Source organism: Eublepharis macularius, chromosome 10 (genome assembly GCF_028583425.1).
Source record: "Eublepharis macularius isolate TG4126 chromosome 10, MPM_Emac_v1.0, whole genome shotgun sequence".
Classification (NCBI taxonomy): Eukaryota; Metazoa; Chordata; class Lepidosauria; order Squamata; family Eublepharidae; genus Eublepharis; species Eublepharis macularius.
Genome location: NC_072799.1, coordinates 27544720 through 27563857, shown reverse-complemented (window position 1 = coordinate 27563857; position 19138 = coordinate 27544720). Strand labels below are relative to the sequence as shown.

Genomic DNA, 19138 nt, shown 5'->3' with positions numbered 1-19138 from the left:
CACTGATCTGGATACTGGCAATAATTTAAGCAAGGTGGAAGAAATACCTAATAGACTGTCTGCTCCCCTTATGGATTATTTTAATGCAGTTACAGTGATGGATATAGACAGGATCCTGGCATTTGTGAAGGCCACTACCTATGCCCTGGATCCTTGCCCATCTTGGTTACTAATGCCTACACGCTTTCTGTTTGTCCATCCCTCATCCCATCTTTCTTTCGCACTTTCCCTCCCCCCAAACTTAGGGATCATGCCCACTGGCAGCGCTGCCACTCTGTCCTCACACGGCTGCAGCAAGGGGGGTATGGTGGATACAGCAGGAATACAGTGTTGACTCTATGTGCTTGTGATGGACTGTTTCAAGTTCCGCACTCCAGGAGCCTCAGCCAATCACTTTCAAACAGTGGGTTGGAATATTGGAAAGGAGGGCAGAGAAGGACTTGATAGTTTAACTGCCTGCCAACTGACAGAGTTGGAGGTTATTAGATTTTGGTAGGAGAAGGATTAGGAGGTCTGCTGGTTAGGCAGGGAGCCTATTCAGAACCTTAGGTATTTTGAAGATAGGTAGAGTTTGGGTGCAGTTCCTGTCAAAAACAGTTAAAAGTAAGTAACTGCCCCTGGCATTGTTTTCAAGTGGGAAAATGGCTTGGGAAGCCTCCCCACAGTCAGTTAACAGTTCAAGCCTGTTCAGGCTTCCCTTTTCCATGAAAAATTAACATCTATCTTGGCTCTTAGTTGTTTTCATCAAGCCTACTGTGTGGTTTCTCCAAGCCTGTAATCCCTCATATTAGGTCAAATGAATGACCTGAGTCCAAGCACTGCTCATACTGAGGTCTAGAAGACTCAGCAGTCCCCAAGGCCTCTCTAATATTATGCATATAAGGTATTTAATTTGAATTTTATTTCTGCTTATTAATGTAGGGTTTTTTATCATTGTTGCTGTGAATTTAAATAAAGGCCTCTGAGGAAAGGAGGAGGAGGGCTGGATGGGTGAATGGAGTGTGATCTGATTGGAGGGTAGCTGTACTCTAGGGAGCCAAGTAAACTGCAATTTTTAGTTTGTGTGTTGAAAAATTCTGGTTCAGTCAGGCAACCTGCATGGAGCCTGAGCTGTCTGTGGTGCTGTGAGAAATTCTAGTTAAGTCAGGCAAACTGTGCACCTGAGAGAGTCTGTGTGTATCTGAGTGAGACAATCTATCTAGTTCAGGCAAGCCATGTGGGAAGGCCTGTGTGAATCTGTCTGTGTGGATTAGATGAAAGTTTATTGTTAGTGAAGAGCTGTGTGGAATATATAACTGTCTTTGAAACCACCAAGCTTAAACTATCCTGAAACCAATACACTTATTAAAATGCTGCCATCATCACACTTACGTACTTACAAATGACTTCTACTTCTGTTTAAAAAAAAAAAAGATCCCTTTTAACCTCACAACCACTGTCATATGCTGACCATTCTGTCAAACTACCATCTGTAACAAGCTTTACTATATTACGAGTTAGACTTCTTTGGTTTAACTTGTAATATAGTAAGGCTTGTTACAGATGGTAGTAGACTTCTTTAGTTTAGTTAGATTTCTTTGGTTTAAGGCAAAAGTCTTTGGTGGCAGTGAAAACCTTTTAGGGAGTCAGGGAGGCAGCAACATATAGGTCACATAAACACAAAAGGGAAGGTGTTCTTGGGGTAAAGGCCTGGGTAAAGTGGAGAACAACTGAAGCTCTGTGCTAGCGGAAATAAAAGTTTAAGGTAAAGTAAGGAAAAGCTGGATTTAAGGTCCAAAGCCAAAACAAAAGGTTTTAAAACAATGCAAAATGTTATCGCCTCAATTATACAAAAAATATAGGAAAAAAATAACAAAAGGAGTTCATAGGGTATGAAATTTAAGCCCCTAGTTTCCAAGCCTGGAGATGAGTGTCAGCACATTGCTTTATAAGTTATTGTCTGTGAATTAAAGACAAGATTGTGACCTTGGGCTGGGATCTCTGTCTTGTAAATTCCCTACATGGTCAGAGAGAAACTCTGTAATGGTTTCGATAGGTGGAGAAATCAAGGGAAGTAATGCTAACGAATTCCAATTCTGATTTAGAAAAGATGTCAATTTGCCAAAGCTGCATGTTTTTGTGAGCAAAAGAAAATTAGCCTTTTTTATACTACATTTTGACTGTCTTCTGTTAAGAAAATGTGTGATGTATTCTAATAAGAGGGAACACCTCTGCTGTGATTCTACAGATTGGGCAGCCATCTTGTGCATCAGCTGCCAGATGTAGCTGCCAGCAGTGTCTAGCTCCCCCTTCTTTGGGGGAGGGGTGGCTTGACTGACTGCAGCTGATACTGGGGCATTTTTGGTGGGGGGCTCTGTTCTGTGAAATAGTCTTACTAAGTGAGATGAGGGTAGATCCCCCCCCTTTTAAGATACCATGTTAAGGTAGCATTGTTTTTGAGGGCCTTCCATTGATTCATGGATCTGTTGTAGCGTCAGACTATGCTGTTTTATTAAATCTCTGGCTGTAGTTATAGATTTTATTAATATTGATTGATTAGTGGATATTATTATTTTATTATACTTTGCATGTTGTGTTGAAACTGTCTTGAGGGAAAGAATCTTTCCAAATATTTTGAATGGATAAATAAATGTATTATGTATGTGTTTTCATTCACATAAACTACCTTACATTTGGAGAAAATTATAATAAACAACTTTGTAGCATTTCCCATTTTCAAAGTGTTTCATATATATTATCTCAATAAACCACAAGGTCCTATAAGCTAGGCTTGTATTATTATCCCCATATTATAGATAGGAGGACAGAAGCCAAGTGGCTTGCTTAAAAACTCCTGTTGCGTTTGTAAGATGAAATTTTAACTACAGACCTCACAGATCCCAGCTCAGTCTCATAGCCAATATGTTAAACATATGAAAATGTCTTCTGACCTTGGAGGAAAAAAAGAATAAATGTTTGAGACAGTGGTATATGGTGAAATACTTAGTCTGATTGCTAGGTATAGATGAATACTAAAATAAAAGGAGAGTAAATTACTCCTATCAGTAGTAGCATCAGTCTCATAACAACCCATGTGAGTAGGGACTCCAGGAACAGCCCTGTTGTGTTGATTTCCTGTAACTGTCAAACAGGGATATCCTAATGATTAGGAGAGGGAGACAGGAGGTTAATTTGCAGTTTTCCTTTACATAGCAAGTCAAGATAATGTGACACCGTGCTGTGAAAAGAGACAATGAAATATGAGTAATGTTTGTATTTGTAATGTGGTAAATTTTAGTGTAACCTCATTAACAGTACTTGAGGAACACAGTAATTTTGTTTTTCTATGAATAAGTGGCTTTTCTCTCTAAGTCCTAATTTTGATGTTTATCACTTGGTAACTCATTGTCTTTATAAATAAAGGAGTATAAAACCTGATAGGAATTAATTATTCAATTGGCTCCAGAAGCATGTTCAACACTGCTAAGAAAGAAAGAAAGAAAGAAAGAAAGAAAGAAAGAAAGAAAGAAAGAAAGAAAGAAAGAAAGAAAGAAAGAAAGAAAGAAAGAAAGAAAGAAAGAAAGAAAGAAACTTGTCCCCTGCCCAACAAATTGAAGGAAAATGTAAAATTGGGATGTCTAGATTGCATCACATTCACAAAAAAGTAAGAGGAGAAAGCAATAATCATGAAGTTTGCAAATCATCTAGGTGGAATGTATATTATGAATGCCTTGGCAGAAGGCACAGCATCTATCTTTTTTTGTTTCTAGACCATGAAACTTGTAGGACAATGAAAACCAAAACAGTGAGGATACATGTTTGTGTGTACAGCAGCAGCACAATGCTGTTTGCACACTATTGATTTGATGTACTATATTTGTTTACCTTTGTCCAAATGGCAGAATCTGTGTACACTCATGTCCTCTGAGGTGCTTTGGGAGCTGAGGTGTGATAAAAAGCAGGAGGGAGGGGTTCATTTAGAAGAACGGAAGATGATGAACTCAGCATTGCCGAAAGGTTGCTCTGTTAATTTCTTCTACCAACGCACTCTTTTTCCATATGTACTTAAATAAGGAAAAGCTGTTTTTTAAAAACCAAAAACTTCTGGTATCATTTTTGGCTTTTCTAATTGCATGCCGTGCAAAAGTTGTAGTTATGCAGCTAAGTATGCAGTGCCCATATATTTGCGGTGTATTTGTGCTTATTTTTTCAGGATTAATTCTACTTTTGTTAATTCCACTTCTGTATTGTTTATATTATACCTTGCTTTAGGCAGTTTGTTGTGTGCATGATTCTCGAATTTTGTAATCCCAATCCTGTAGCATTATTCCCACTGGGTGTTTTATGTGGTATTATTGCATTATTTTTATTCTGTAATCTGCTTTGACACTCGGTGAGAAAGGTGGGGGATACATAATGTAAATAAATACCTCTGATATAATAGGGCCAGATGTATGATTGTATATAGAAAGTTTAAACACTGTCTTTGGAAGCTGTATCAGTATAATTTCAAGTTTGTGAAGTTCACAATTTCAAGTTTGTGAAGCCCCTCCCATCAGAAAACTTGTATGTGTGCTCTCCCAAGTACTTCTTCAGTTTTTTCATTGGGAAAAAAATGAAGATTTGAGGGTATCACCGAGGGGAAAACTTGCATGAAACATTTATTTTATTTTTCTTTTTGGACATTTAAAATATAATATTTTAATATTATAATATAATATTTTAAATGTATTTTTATGGCTTTTGATAACTATGTAGTGTGTGTGTATAATTTTCTAAGGATGCCTTATTGTTTAAATGTGACTAATTTTATCCCCATTTAATATGCTATGATGTATATGATGTTACATTGTTGAAGAATTCAGTGTTTTCAATGTTATAATGTTTAGCTCTATATCCAGTTTTGCATCTACATACAGTCTTATTGTGACTGTATGAGGCAGTTTCTGTTCAGATAATACACTTTGTTTATTACAGAATTGTGTGTTCTGCTTTCACCTTCTCAGATGGCAAAAACTAGGATCCATGAGCTAAGATAGTGTTAGGATGCAGCAGCTCTCTCTCTCTCTCAAGTATATTTGTAATTTTGCTCTTTTCTATGGTTTCAAAATTTTATTTCTGTTTTTGCCAATGACCATAAATCTGCCAGCCTAAATTACATTTCATTCTACTTCTGTAGTAGATGGTTCCTTGCCTATAGTAGGTTCCTTACCTAGTTTGACTAAATTTCATTGACATTTGTTCAGTTTACCAGCTGCCTCTCCATTTAAAAATGTGTTACTTTGTTACTACCACTTCAGCAAGGTAAGCAGTTTGGTAACCTGTTATGCAGGATCAAAGTCATTCTTCTAAATATAACCACACTAATGAATGCCATTTTCCCCTGGAAGATTGAGAATCAGGATCTTTCACCACAATCTTGCTAGATTCAGCACCAAACTGTCAATAAATCATGACTTGTTGAGAAATCACTGCAATATTACAGATGTGAATACTCCGTCATATTCTTCTAATCAATTTCCTCCATCTCTTTCTGTCTGGCAGTGTTGTTGAGCAGAAAATGGCTTGTGGTGATTAGAGAGGGTAATTTAGTGAAATTACTTGTAGCTGTCAGATGATCATTTCTAAGATAATTGGTATAATGGAGTTATTGTTGGCATGATGTACACACTTTTGTCATCAGCTCTAGTCAAGCAGGTTTGGGAAGTTTTAGAAGTAGAATGAAACCTGGAAAATCCGTTTGATGATAAGAATTAATAATTACTGTGTCTCAAAAGCTACTATTTGTCTCCAGCCTACCTGTAGATCAATTGTCTAATACATAAATTGATCATCCAAGCTAGTAGCAAAATCAGTTAAACACTCTAAGGTTACCCTTAGAGTGTTTCCCTTAGAGTACTTCCCTTACCATGAGTTCCTGGGAAGCTGTTGCTAGGTAGGCAGTTCTAGGTTAGCAGGATTTGAGTCCAGTGGCACCTGTGAGACCAACAAGATTTTCTTTGCTTTTGAGAGGCAAAGAAGAAGGGAGCTTTGGTCTTTAAGGTGCCACTGGGACTCAAATCTGCTGCAGAGCAACATGGCTACCCACCTGAAACAGTTCTTGTGTATATGGCTTACTGACCTATCTCATTAGAAGGCTGTTCTTTGTATAGTAAACTATATACAGAGCCCAACGGTAAGTGTAAATGTTAGTAGGCAAATACATAATAAATATAGTTGTTTGTGGAATGGATGTAACAAATGGCTTCTTTCACCCCCTTCTCTCTTTCAGTTTGTGGGGACATTCATGGACAATTCTTTGATTTGATGAAGCTCTTTGAAGTGGGAGGTTCTCCTGCCAACACACGGTACCTTTTTCTAGGCGACTATGTTGACAGAGGGTACTTCAGTATTGAAGTAAGTTTGTATATGGAATTAATTTGCAGTGAACATTGTTTGTCTTTAGCATGTATGGTTTCAGTAAATGTATGACTTAATGTTCCATAGTGAAATGTGTAGCCAGTTCTCTGCAATAATTAAATGGGATAATTTAGGAGAAAGTGGATTTGTTCCTTCCTGTGTAGTTTGTCTACCTCATATGATTAACATTATTAAATTATTAAAATATTACATTTGTTAAATTTTGGGCCTCTTTGGTTATTGGACATATACCTAGAGATGTTTACAAGTCAAGGCATTTGCAGCATCAGTGTGTATGATTAAGATGTAATAGTTCAGCCAGTTTGGGCAAGAAACTATTCCCCAGAAACAGGCTATAGTTATCCATGTTCCAAATGACCTAAGTAACCATAATCCAAAATTTGGTTCTTTTATGTTCAGCTTGCCTGAATATTAATACCACTGGAAAGCCTTGGTTGAAGAAAAGCCAAAAAAATTCCAAAAGAAGAGCCATTTTAGTTTTCTTACAGCAAAACCAGCAAAAATCTATGGCATGTTAGCGCATTCATTGTGGCCTGGGCTTCTGTGGTCTCCACTCCATTAGATACAAGAATCAGATAGGAGGATATAATAACTTATGCATTCTCGCAGTAGTGGGTGAAATAGCTGTTTTGCATGATGAAGTTAAAAGAGAAACCTATACAGAAGGGAGACTCTCAAAAGCAATATTGATTAAGAGGGGATTTGGCAAAGGTCAAACTTTGTATTTGGTGTGGGGGGAGAAGCTCACATTCTTGACTTCTTTGGTTTTTTGTTTTATTCAGTTGTTTCTGTGCTCTGTCTATTTTGGTGCACACTGCTTGCATTGTAAGCTGCTGTGAGTGTGAGGAGGAAAAATTAGCATTTAAATATTGCATTAATATATACATGCGGCTTGAAGAATACAGTAAAGCAGGCGCCCCCAGTGTGTTGTCTGTGGGTGTTGTGGTGCCTGGCAGTATCTTTCTTGGTGCCCACCAAGTGTTTTTAGAAAGTGGGTGGAGCCAGGTGGGGGCTTTTTGCCCAGCAGGGCATCTGGATTTTTTGCCCAGCAGGGCATCTGGATTTTTTTTTTGAAGTTGTTTTGGCAGCAGCTGGCACTACAGCACAAGGATCTTTACTGCATGACTGAAGGTAAGCTGTATGTTCTCAAGAAAATACTTTTAAACAATATGTTCCTTTCAAAGGCATCCTATTAAACAGAACTTCTGCCTGGAATTTAAAAGATTTACTATTAGAGTTATACATGACCTCACTTCCAGCCATTTTGTGGTTGGCTCTGCCTGTAACCATTTTGAGGTTGTGCCATGCACCATGTGTTAGAATTCCAAAGGTGACTGTAGGCTCAAAAAGGTTGGGGATGCCTGAAACAAACTAATTGGCAGTATAATTTGCCATTATAAACTACAGTTAAATTCTTTTCAGGCTCACAGAAACTTCAAAGTTGTCAGCCTAAAGATGTGCAATGTAGACCAACAGAAATCTCAATCTCAATAGTCGTATATATTTATATTTATTTAGTTTATGAAATAATCCTTATAAAATAATTCAATTTTATAAAAGTACAGTAATCAGAATGCTTTCCTGAGGATAAGCCTTGTTGCATAAAACCATGGATTCTGAGTAGACCTTGCTAGAATTGCTAAGTGCCAAGCACCGTCCCTCCCTCCTTAGTTTGCAGCAGATTTATTTCCAAGTAAGCAGTTAGAGAGAATAATAGCTGAACTTCTTGATGTCTGCAAGCATAAGGACTAGACACCTTTCTAATTGAAAAAAAAACTTTTTGGGAATGGGTCTGGAATAACACCACTCCCCCACTGGTTGTAGACTTCATGGAATGCTCCTGTGTCTTGGGAACAAGATTAATGTTTAAGCAGCCATCATAATTTGCCCTATTCAGTCCCAAAGTATGCTCAGAAGAAACATGATAGAGCAAATTTGCCAAAAATGAGGAAGTCTAGGTCTGTCTGATCAATGTCTGAGATGGGAGATCTCTGTTTAACAACTTGGAAATTATTTTGGGAATCAGAAGAGCAATATCTGATATTGTTCCTGCCTCCCCAACACCAATCCTCATTCTGATATTACTGCACCAATAATATCATAATTAGAAATCCTGGTGAGGAGGCAGGAGCAACTAGGGAGGAGGGGACACTGCTTATCTGGGCTATTATTTTCAGGGGTGGTAGACCTGGACTCCCAATTGAAAATTAAGCCATTTAAAGCTCTGGCAGCAGGAGAAAGGCTGTCAGTTTCACAGACCCCACACTGGGTTCAGCCTGGGCTCAAAATGACGCAGGGTCTGTGAAACTAACAGCCTGGGCAGCAGGAAAAGAGGCTTTCAGTTTTACAGACCCTGTGCTGGTTCCAGCACAGGGTCTGTGAAACGGACAGCCCGTTTTTCCTGCTGCTCATGCTGTCCGTTTCACATACCCCGCGCTGGAACTGGTGCAGGGTTAGTGAAACGGACAGCCCGGGCAGCAGGAGAAATGGGCTGTCCGTTTCACAGACCCCACGCTGGAACAAGTGTGGGGTCTGTGAAACTGAAAGCCCATTTCTCCTGCTGCCCGGGCTGTCCGTTTCACAGACCCCGTGCTGTGGGTCTGTAAAATAGACAACCCGGGGCAGCAGGAGAAAGAGGCTGTCAGTTTCACAGACCCCACACCAGTTCCAGCCCAGGCAGCAGAAGAAAGGGGCTGTCTGTTTCAGCAGCCGGTGCAGGTCGGTTGAAATGCCACAGAACAATGAACCACAAACTGGGAAAAGGTCGGAAGTTCGTGGTTCAAGGTTCCGTGGAATGCTATGAACCACAAATCACGTGGTTCGGGGGGGGGGGTTGGTTCATGCCCACCTCTAATTGGGACTATTCTTGCAGTAACTTCTTAACAACTTTCTAGAATGATAACAATAGATATGTAACAACAGTGGTATTCTCCATCCCAGGAGACAGCTTGTCATTTTAACATCGAAAGGTTTCCTCTTATGCAGCCTCCACCAATCAGGCAGTGCCAAAGGCATTGCCTCTGCAGCCCGTTTTGGAGCTAAGGTGGACATTGGTGGCATTGATGTGGAAGGATCTGTGTTTTCTTCTGTTACTTATGGATTTCATCTCTCTCCTCATCTCCCTTTGCCACTGGTGGGTTGTAGAGGCTGAAGTGGATGGCAGTGGCGCAGGTAGTATGTGCTTTCTCCTGTCATCCATGAAGGGCACTGTTCCCCAGACTTCCTTTGGTAGCATGAGCTCCAGTGGCACAATGTGAGATAAAGCTAACAACTGGGAGATAAAACTTGTGTGATGAGTGTCTTTTAGAAGGCTAGGTAAGATTGTGTGTGTGTGTGGTTATCTTCTTATGATTTAGGGTGCGAATTGAGGAAGTGGTTAATGTGAAAAGTCATGGAGCCAAGCAGGTGTAAATCAGTGTCTTTCCTCCCTGCAGCATCACCAGCCAAATGACTTGGTGATGCTGTGAAGCTTCACCCTTCAGCTGATGTTTCAGTGAAGGCTGGGGTAGTAGCCAGGCATTCCAAGGAGAAGAAAGAGACGCTGCAGCCAGGATTTGTCAAACCAAACCAAACCTGAATTACTTTATGTGAGCTGAGTCTTTGTTTCACAAACTAACTACAATCAAAATAAGCTATGGTTTTATGCCAATTGTCGAACTATCTCAATGTGTGATCTTTTCCCACTTATGATATTTTCATTTTGTGTCTCTGTGCTTTAACTGCTTCAAGCCATTCAACATTTTCATTGTGTGTGTGGTTCTCTTCTCTGATTTGTACCCTTTGCTAACTTTTAGTGAGGTCTGTCACAAACGTGATGAATATGAGATTACTAGAAATAGAGTTAATAGGTGAATGAAAAAAAGTGTTCTGGTGTTTTTTTAATGGTTGCTACTGGAACATTCTGGCCAAAGAACTGAAGCATTTAGCTAGTTGAGGTTTATGCATTTTTTAAAAACGTATGATCCACTTGAACAACTGGCCAGTGAAGCATACTGTGAAGAAAAGTTATTGGTTCTATTGTGCATCCAGACTTGGTTTAGGGGTTTGGACTTTAAACTCCTTCTAACTACTTTTAATTCTTTCTTTCTATGGTGGGTGGAATCATCCTTGCATGTAGGCTGCAAATAATTTGTTTCTGGTTGAGAGGAGGTGCTGTATGTGAAGGGAAGTCCTTATTGTTAAAAGCAAGAATGGGAAATTATATAAGGTGGGTGGAAGAAATTTAATAATGCTTATGAAAAATAAAGTGTTTTCAACATCTATTAAATGCACATACATTAAATAAATAGATGCTATATAGTACAATAAAATCTCCAGGCTTATTATACATTTAAATTAAATGTTGTTTACTTTTTTCAAGGCAATATGAATAGATGCTTGCCTTTGTTCTGTTTTGGTTTGCAAATTCTCACCCTTTTTTTGAGATTTTTCAGAACTACTTTCCTTGGGCAAGTTTGTAAGGAAGGAAGTTAGTTAATACACTGAATAAATCTAGCAAATTAATTGGATGGGTGATGAAATGAGAGCTGTTCTCTAGAAGAATTTCTTTCTTGCTTTCACCAGTTCTGTGGTGCTTCTATATATCTTCTTTACCAACAAGCCAAATGTGGTCTGTCAGCTGTGTATTGGGCATGGCAGGTGCTTAGCTCCTATGTTTGCAATCAGAAGTAAGCAGCCCCCTCCATCCCCCAGGAGAGGAGAGACATGCAATGAAACTTGGCATGCTGTCATTTGTAGCTGGACATTTGCATTTGACTTTACAGATCCCAAAACCTGCAGGCATACAGGAGCTACTCCTTAGTTACATAGAGGCCTGTCTAAAGCAAGATCTGAGCTCTCAGATCTTTTTAAAAATCAAAATTAATCTACAAAGTGGACAGACAACACTAGTGTAATACGTTTTTCTTAGATATTACACTACTGTTTCTCGAATGTTTCTGTGGACCAACCCAGCTCCTTTCAGTTGTCTATTTTAGAGGATATGGGATGTTTTCCAGGAGAAGGTAAACTTTGTGGGGATGGATTCATGAGTGTATTCTACTGTGAATAAAGAGATTGAATTCAGGATACTCATCCTTGACAGCTGGCAGCTCTGATAATTCAGAAACCACTTGCAGTAAATACACAATCTCAGCCTACTGTTGTTCATGCAAGTTGTGATATCAAGGTAACTGTGGCTAATCCATGGCTGTTAACAATAGAACCTCTTGGTGTATCTGTCCACTGATCTGAACATCTTTTAGACAATTCTGCCTTGTCATTTTTCATCTACTATGTTTGTGTACAGTCCTGCTTTTAAGGTCTGATCACCGTTGATCACCATTGCTCTTAGTTTCCACTTGTTAGAATCTCCTGGAGTTTATGTGTTTGTTTTGGTTTTATCTTCCCCTCCTCTCCCTTTCCCTTTTTGCAGCTGGCATCCCACAGAAATCTGCGTCTTGGAAAGAATGGGCAGAACATTTGAAATAAAGAGGCTGAAATGCAAACAAAACCTATTCTGAAGTGTTTTTGAAGTCCTTAAATTTACACAATCTAGTTTTTCCGCCCTTAGTCATTCAAAACCACAAGGATTGAAAAGCCAACTGGGAGTGAGAATTGGGAGCGGGGGTTAATGCCATTTCCTACCATAGATTTTCTGTAATGGAAATCTTGCAAAAGAGTCTGATCAGAAATTTCCAGGCCAACCTTCAGGCAAAAAATCAGCTTAGAAAAGCTTTTAGAATTTTGTGGTAACTTACACTTTGTAACCAGTTCTGGCTACAGTGAGGTGTGCATGTATACATAGATTCAACCAGCATCCTACAAACAAGGTTGCCTGCCACTGAAAACTCCCCTTCCCCAGTTTGAAGCTGCAGCATTGACCTGCTTGTATCTTGGCAAGCTGTGTTGGTGGAGTTGCTGCTATAAATCACACTTGAAGTCCTGAGAGGCACTGATTGTTTTTTTTTTTAAAAGTCTGATTTTCAAACTGCTCTTGTAGTTGGAGTACATTAGATTATATGTATACCCATTGTGGAATTACCCTGTCAATTTTGATAACCTTGTCAGGGGAGGCTGCACAATTCACCCATGCAAAAACTCCTTGCACATAGGCAGCTAGCATATTAGAAGGGGAAGTTTATAGCTTAGGTTAACTTCCTGACTAATTGAACCAAAATAGTCAGTTCTGAAGAACATAACTAGCAAAAAAAAACCCCAAAACCCTAAAACAACATCCATTTTGAGATTGTTATGGTAAAAATGTACATGATGTTAAGTAATATTTTTTTCCCACATGTCAGTCTCTTATGGCATCATTTTATAAAGTTTACAGTAGGAAAAGTTATTAATACGCACTTTTTCATATGCAGAATATTTTTTCTGTTGATAGGGAGGAGTCTAATTATGTCCTGTTTTCTATACACGCTGCTTCTCAAACACTTACCAGAATGCCTAAATTCCTTTCAATGAATGCTGAGAGAATCCACTTTCTCCACAAAATTAACTTTCTGAATGCTTTGAGGAACAAAAAAGTAGTCCTTACTCTGAGCCTTTCCTTAAACAAGAGCTGAGTAATCTATCTACCAGGAAACAGCTTGGATTTCATAGTATTTTAGAGGCGGTTGATCTGTGCTTTGGGATACATGATTTATACAGTCTATGTTTAATCTGAAAGGAGCTTGGGCAAGAGCTCCGCCTAAGGCTTTAAACATGTTAAAGGCTGCCCGGCAACTGTCTGTCAGATTGTGTCTTTGGCTTGTTTTATACTTCCTGGTAGAATTCGCAACACCTTTCCTGCAATTGCCTGAGTGAAGTGAGGCCTTGGTACTGGGTCATTTGTAAGTTTGTAATGCACTGTTGAACACTGAGGCATTGGAGCTGAATTTGGTACACATCGCAAGGCACAATTTTCTATGTTTCAAGGCTGAATTATAGCTTGACCACAATGTGAAGCTAGGAAAGATGTGTAAATAGAAGACAACATCTCTCTTTTAAGATTGAAACTGGTACAAAATGTTTGCATAGTCAGGACCTCAACATTTCATATCCACAGTTAAGCTACTGCTCTCCTAGACCTCTAATCAGAACAGATCAAGAATTCACAAACCCTACACACTTGCTAGTAGCTTGAACACGCTTATTTAACTACAAAGCCGTCAAATATTGCTGTCTTCATTTTACTTTTTTACTTATTGCTTTGATTGGATAACATATTATAGATAATACATGAACTACTTATTCTTGAGGTTCAAATAACTAATACGATTTATGGCTCAGTGCAGATGTAATATACAGCAAAAGCTTTGTTAAGCAGCACTAGTAAACTGGAAAATTTAATTAACTGGCATGCCTGCGACCCACAGGCAATTTCCCATTTTGGCCTCTGGGGAAAGTTGCAGTGGACTAATGGCCTGGGGTTTTGTTTCCCCTAAGCCCTGCTGTCCAGCTGTGAGCCACTGCTTGGGCAGAGGGAGGCCTCTCAGTCCAGCCAGGTCCCTTGTAGAACACCAGCCACTTGACGCTTTGGCCCAGCCGAATTAGTCAGCTGCAGTGTTCCTGGACCAGCCCATCAGTCATAGAACAAGAGGATAGCAGTGCTGAGTAGGCGATTTTGGAGTGGCCTCTGGTTCCCAGACATGGCTACCACCAACCTAATGCTGCTGCCCTCTAGCTATTGGGTAAAAAGCCTTATTAATGGGCAGCACCCATTTTCCATGGACACCATGGTTAACAAAGTTTTTCATGTTCTGAACTAAGATAATTGCAACCAAAAATCGAGCCACAGAAAGGATCTAAAGCTTTCTATTATTTTAATTTTTAGGGTACCTATATCCTCACTTCCATCCTTTGATGAATGATTTCTGCCAGTGGTCACCATTAATTAATCTCAGAATTTGGGATGTTTCATAAGAGTGAAGGTTTTCTATGAAACATGAAGTGAAACATTGTTTCTCAGTCAGTGGCATCTTCTAGCATAATGGTTAAGCCAAGCAGGATCATATATAGTCCATATACAGCTCAGGTCTCATATACATTTGGCAACAACATTGCAGTTCTTTCCTTTAAAAGATTCCTCTAAATTCTAAATGTTTCTGCTTAGTTTATATAATCCCATGTGCTAAAAAAGTAAACAAATAAAACTTGCTCTGTCTGTCTGTCTTTCTCTGTCTCTCTCACACACACATGAACACACACAGGGGCGGGGGGGGGGGGGGTATCACATATCCTGCTTCTGGTCCTACATGATATCCATGCATTTGAAATTGAGCGTGTTGTGTGCATTTAGTCATTGCTAGTTTTGAAGGGGTAAAGTTTTGTGTGGATTGGGTCACTGGGTGTCAGACCCAGAGGTAGGATATATATGCCTGCCAAGGGGGTGTGCATGTGATTCTTCTTCTCCACTGATAAAAGATTCTGCAGTAGGAACCTTGTGACTCCCCAAAGCAATCGTCTGACAATCGTTGTGTTTGCTTTTCTGCCTTTTCCAAATGGGTGCTGTACTTTTCTGGCTCTGGAGCAATCCCTTTTTCCTGTATGTACTGCTAGTTTCACCAGTTTCTCAAGCTGCTGCTGCTAGTACATGTGGAGAAGGGAGAGTGTCTGTCTCACTTCTGGACTGATAGCCAGAGAAAAAACTAGGTCTCGGTGCTATCAGTTGTTGATTGATGGCATAAAAGTGTTTATCTTGGTGCAGGGTAGCTGTGTCATAGTTCTAAATAATTGCATTTGAATAATGCTATAGTTGTTAAGGTCACATTTAATGACAAAAACTATGTGAAGACTTTCTCATAAAAAATATTTTGAATTTTTTTATAAATCTTTAATCGAAAGAACTCAAAGCACTTTCATTAGGCCTCATAATGTCCATTATGTGGCACATCAATATTGTGATTGTAATTTGTTTCATAGATAAACTGAGATACGAAGAAAAGAAAGAAATTTTGCTTGAGGTCATTCAATTAGTCAGTGCCAGAAGCAACAGCAACAAAGCCAGCCAGATGGAAGTCCACTCAATGTTGTAGGTTATAAGCATAAAGAAATGAAAACGCCCACTTAAGAATGTGGAGGAAATGATTCAACATATTAATGAGAAGCCACAATGAATAGGCATAAGAGAGAATGAGGACACAAGAGAGAAGGAATTTTGAAAGAAAAAAAAGGCAGAATTATATTTTATAAAGAACATGGGGTGCCACTAAAAATTGTACCCCTTTGCTCTATAACTAGTTCAGCTATTTCTGGGTCATGATATCATTATGTTGTGCATTTTTTATCCTGTGCATTGGATCAAAGAAGTGCTTCTTGCAGAGGCTGTGGCACAGTGGCAAAGCACTTAATATGCATACTAAAGGTCCCAGATTTGATCCTGTATATTGCCTGTTCAAGGACCTCAGGAAATAGGTATTGGGAAAGAAGACTTTGCAGACCTTTGCATGAAACCCTGGAGAGTGGAATGGATCGACGGTCTGATCCTGCAGAACACATGTTCATATGACAGGATGTCAAGCTGCGCATTACAGATTAGTTTGGGCAGCAGGTCTGTGTAGTTCCCCAAAGATGCAAAAGTTTTAGCAAATGAATGTTATCAACTTACTGTGCCTCAAGGATATGTGAACAAGCAATAAAATTCTCCTGGCCTTCAAAAAGCAATTACATTTCTACATTTTAAAAAAGACAAATTGAAGCTTCTCACATGTCAATGAGTTTGTTTACTGAAAAACGAGGCCTCCTAAATAGAGGAATGACAGTAGCAGATTTCAGTGGTAGGGAGCCTGTGACTCATTATGTAGTGACAGGTTTACACTAACCCAAAGAAATGAGAAAAAGGATTATTGTATTTCAGTCTGGGTTGGGTGGGGAGATGCAATCCAGTTTGTATGGAGTAACAATAAATTGTTTAGTAATAAAGGCAACTTTTTGGACTCACGTTATTTCCTTAGGTGTACTCTGTGATTCAGTGCATTGTACTCCAGAATTTATCCCAAAGTTCATGACTGAAACGGATTTTAAGGGGGCCTTGCACTTGGTATAGGCTCAGAGTTGTAAAGTATACTGGATGGCAAGGGAGACAGAGGAGGAAGAATGGATCTGACTCACCTTCCAAGTACAGAGCCATCCGGTGCTATAGAAAGGTAGGTGGTCCCAGCCAGAGGAGAACAAAAGGCGAACAAGGTCACATCTCACAGTTAATCACACCTAAACCTGTAGAGCTCAGGAGGAGAAAGCAGAAGCAGTCTTCCCTTTGGGTACAGGAAAAGAAAGACTCTGCAGGGGAGACAGTGGCTGATTCTGCACACATTGGATAATGCACTTCCGATCCTCTTTGGAGATCATTTGGAACTGAATTTATAGTGTGTGAAACAAAAAATCCACTTCCAAACGATTGCTAAAGTGCATTGAAAGTGCATTATCCAATGTGTGCGGAATCAGCCAGTGAAGGGTAATTATAAAACCCTCGAATGAAACATGGTATCTTGTCTATAAGAGGCAGCCATTATTACATGGTGCTTAAATCAGAAAAGGGGAAGCTCCAAATGTTGAATACGGTAATGGATGATTTCTGAATCCTCTCAAGTGCAAGAATTAAGCAGTTTATCCTTATTTACCATTGTTAGGGATATGTAACATTCAGGGGCAGAGGACTGTGTTTATTACCTTTTCTTTGACCCTTTCTCATTCTGTTGCGTTTGCATGTGTGTCCTTTTTATTAATAAATTTGTTTTTGTTTTAAATGCAGCTAGGGTGGTCTCTGTGATCTGTGCAAACCAACAAGGAAAGTGAGGGGAAGGGGAAACAGATACCCATTCCATTAGAACTTACGGCCCCCGTGGCAATGGATACTGAAGCCCACCCAAGCAGACCCTGCAAGGGAAAAGCTGCAGAGGATGACTGTATGCCAGTCCATAGGCTGAGAATTGACTTGCTGGTGGTGGCAGTACCCAGAGAGAGATCAGTATACTGAAGTGGAGGGAGAGTGCCCAGAGAGCTGGGAAGACCAAATAAGTTCCTCAGTCCCAGGCGGGCAGAAATGGTTGCTTGCAAGATAGTTTTCCTACACATGGCTGGGAGGAAAGTCATGCTTACTTGTTTTGTGAAATACACAAGTTATTACAGAGGTGTTTTATCTGTGGAGTTGTGAAATGGGATTTTTAAAAAATATATAATAATAATAACAATCGATTTATATACCACCCTTCAGGACAACTTACCCACTTAGAGCGGTTTACAAAGTGTGTTATTAATATCCCCACAACAATCACCCTGTAAGATAGGTGAGGCTGAGAGAGCTCTGGAAGAACTGTGCCTGACCCAATATGGAGGCTCAGGTCGCTGTGGTTGCCAGGTCTTCCTTTTTCCATCTACAACAGACTAGGCAACTTGCCCCCTATCTCTTGGCCTGTGACTTAACTACAGTGATTCAGGCAATGGTCACCTCTAGGCTAGACTACTGTAACACACTCTACGCAGAGGTTCCCTTGAATCACTGGCGGTTGCAACTGATCCAAAATGCAGCAGCACGTGTCATCACCAGAGTGCCGAGAAGTGTACATATTACACCGGTACGGCTGGATGGTTGAGGCCCCAGAGGACCCTTTGATTCAGTGAAAAACAACTATTAATGGTCCCTTGCCCCAGGGAGGCCCGCCTAGCATCAACCAGAGCAAGAGCCTTTTCGGTCCTCGCTCCAGCCTGGTGGAACGCTCTGTCTAATGAGACCAGGGCCCGTCAGGATCTGTTATCATTCCGCCGGGCCTATAAGACGGAGCTGTTTCGCCAGGCATATGAGTGATGCTGGGTTGGGTCCCTGCCAGCCAAATAGGGCACATCGGAGCCCTCCCTATCAGAACATTCACCTCCAAAGACACTTTTAAATGCTTAATTATCTTTAGTGACGGTGGAAATGGTTTAACTGAATTATTTTAGTCCTGCACTGTATTTGTATTTTTAAATATTTATATTGTGTTTATTGTGTTTTAACTGTAAATTTTAATGTGCATAAATGTAATCCGCCCTGAGCCTGCCAATGTGGGGAGCGCAGAATAGAAACTGAAAGCAAGCAAGCAAGCAAGCACTGGATTTATATGGAAGATCGATAACAGGAAGGATATTTCCTATTGGGTCATCTTCATTAAATTTGTGTTGAGGAAAGTTGGGGATTGGACTGATTGCCTTTTAATTAAATGTGAACAGAGTCAATTAAGTTGTTATTGGTTTGACCTTTTAAAAGTTGATTAAACATGATGACTTTTTATCCGTAGTTTTTGGGGTATTCATGCTCAACTGTGCCTTGCAAGAGCTAGAAGTTGTCGGAGTTGTATCTGAGTGATCCTTCATCATTCTAGCAATAAAAAAGATACATAGATCTTTTGAATCTCAGTGCTAACAATGATGGATGCTTCAAGTAATCACACACATACTGAGATTAAATAAAAAGGACCACCAGGAAATGGGAAAACATGGGCTGATAGCATGCTAACACAGACTCTCCCCCCAGGCAACAAGTTTAGATATTAAGTTACACATTATAACTTGAGAACATTGAACGCTTTAATATTTTATCATCAGAAATGTAATACATTAATTGTTGCCACAATTATTGATATCCTTGAAATCCTTGAAAATATGTTGTATATTTAACATTTTGAGTGAGTAAAACCTTGTTTTAAGAAACATTTAACTCATTCCAAAAGAAAAAAAAATATTTCATAGGAAGCTTTTCCCCCCAGTGATCCCCCAGATTTTGATCCATAATCAGAAA

General features: G+C 39.6%; 1 protein-coding gene across 6 annotated transcripts in view; it reads left to right on the top strand.

Moving 5' to 3' along the window:
- Positions 1 to 19138, top strand: part of PPP3CA (protein phosphatase 3 catalytic subunit alpha) — a 233395-nt gene that overhangs the window by 145990 nt on the left and 68267 nt on the right. For all 6 annotated transcript variants that reach the window (XM_054989910.1, XM_054989911.1, XM_054989912.1 and 3 more), the window contains one exon: positions 6251 to 6375. In XM_054989910.1, the coding sequence (XP_054845885.1) occupies positions 6251 to 6375 (125 nt within the window). The remainder of the gene's footprint in view (positions 1 to 6250; positions 6376 to 19138) is intronic.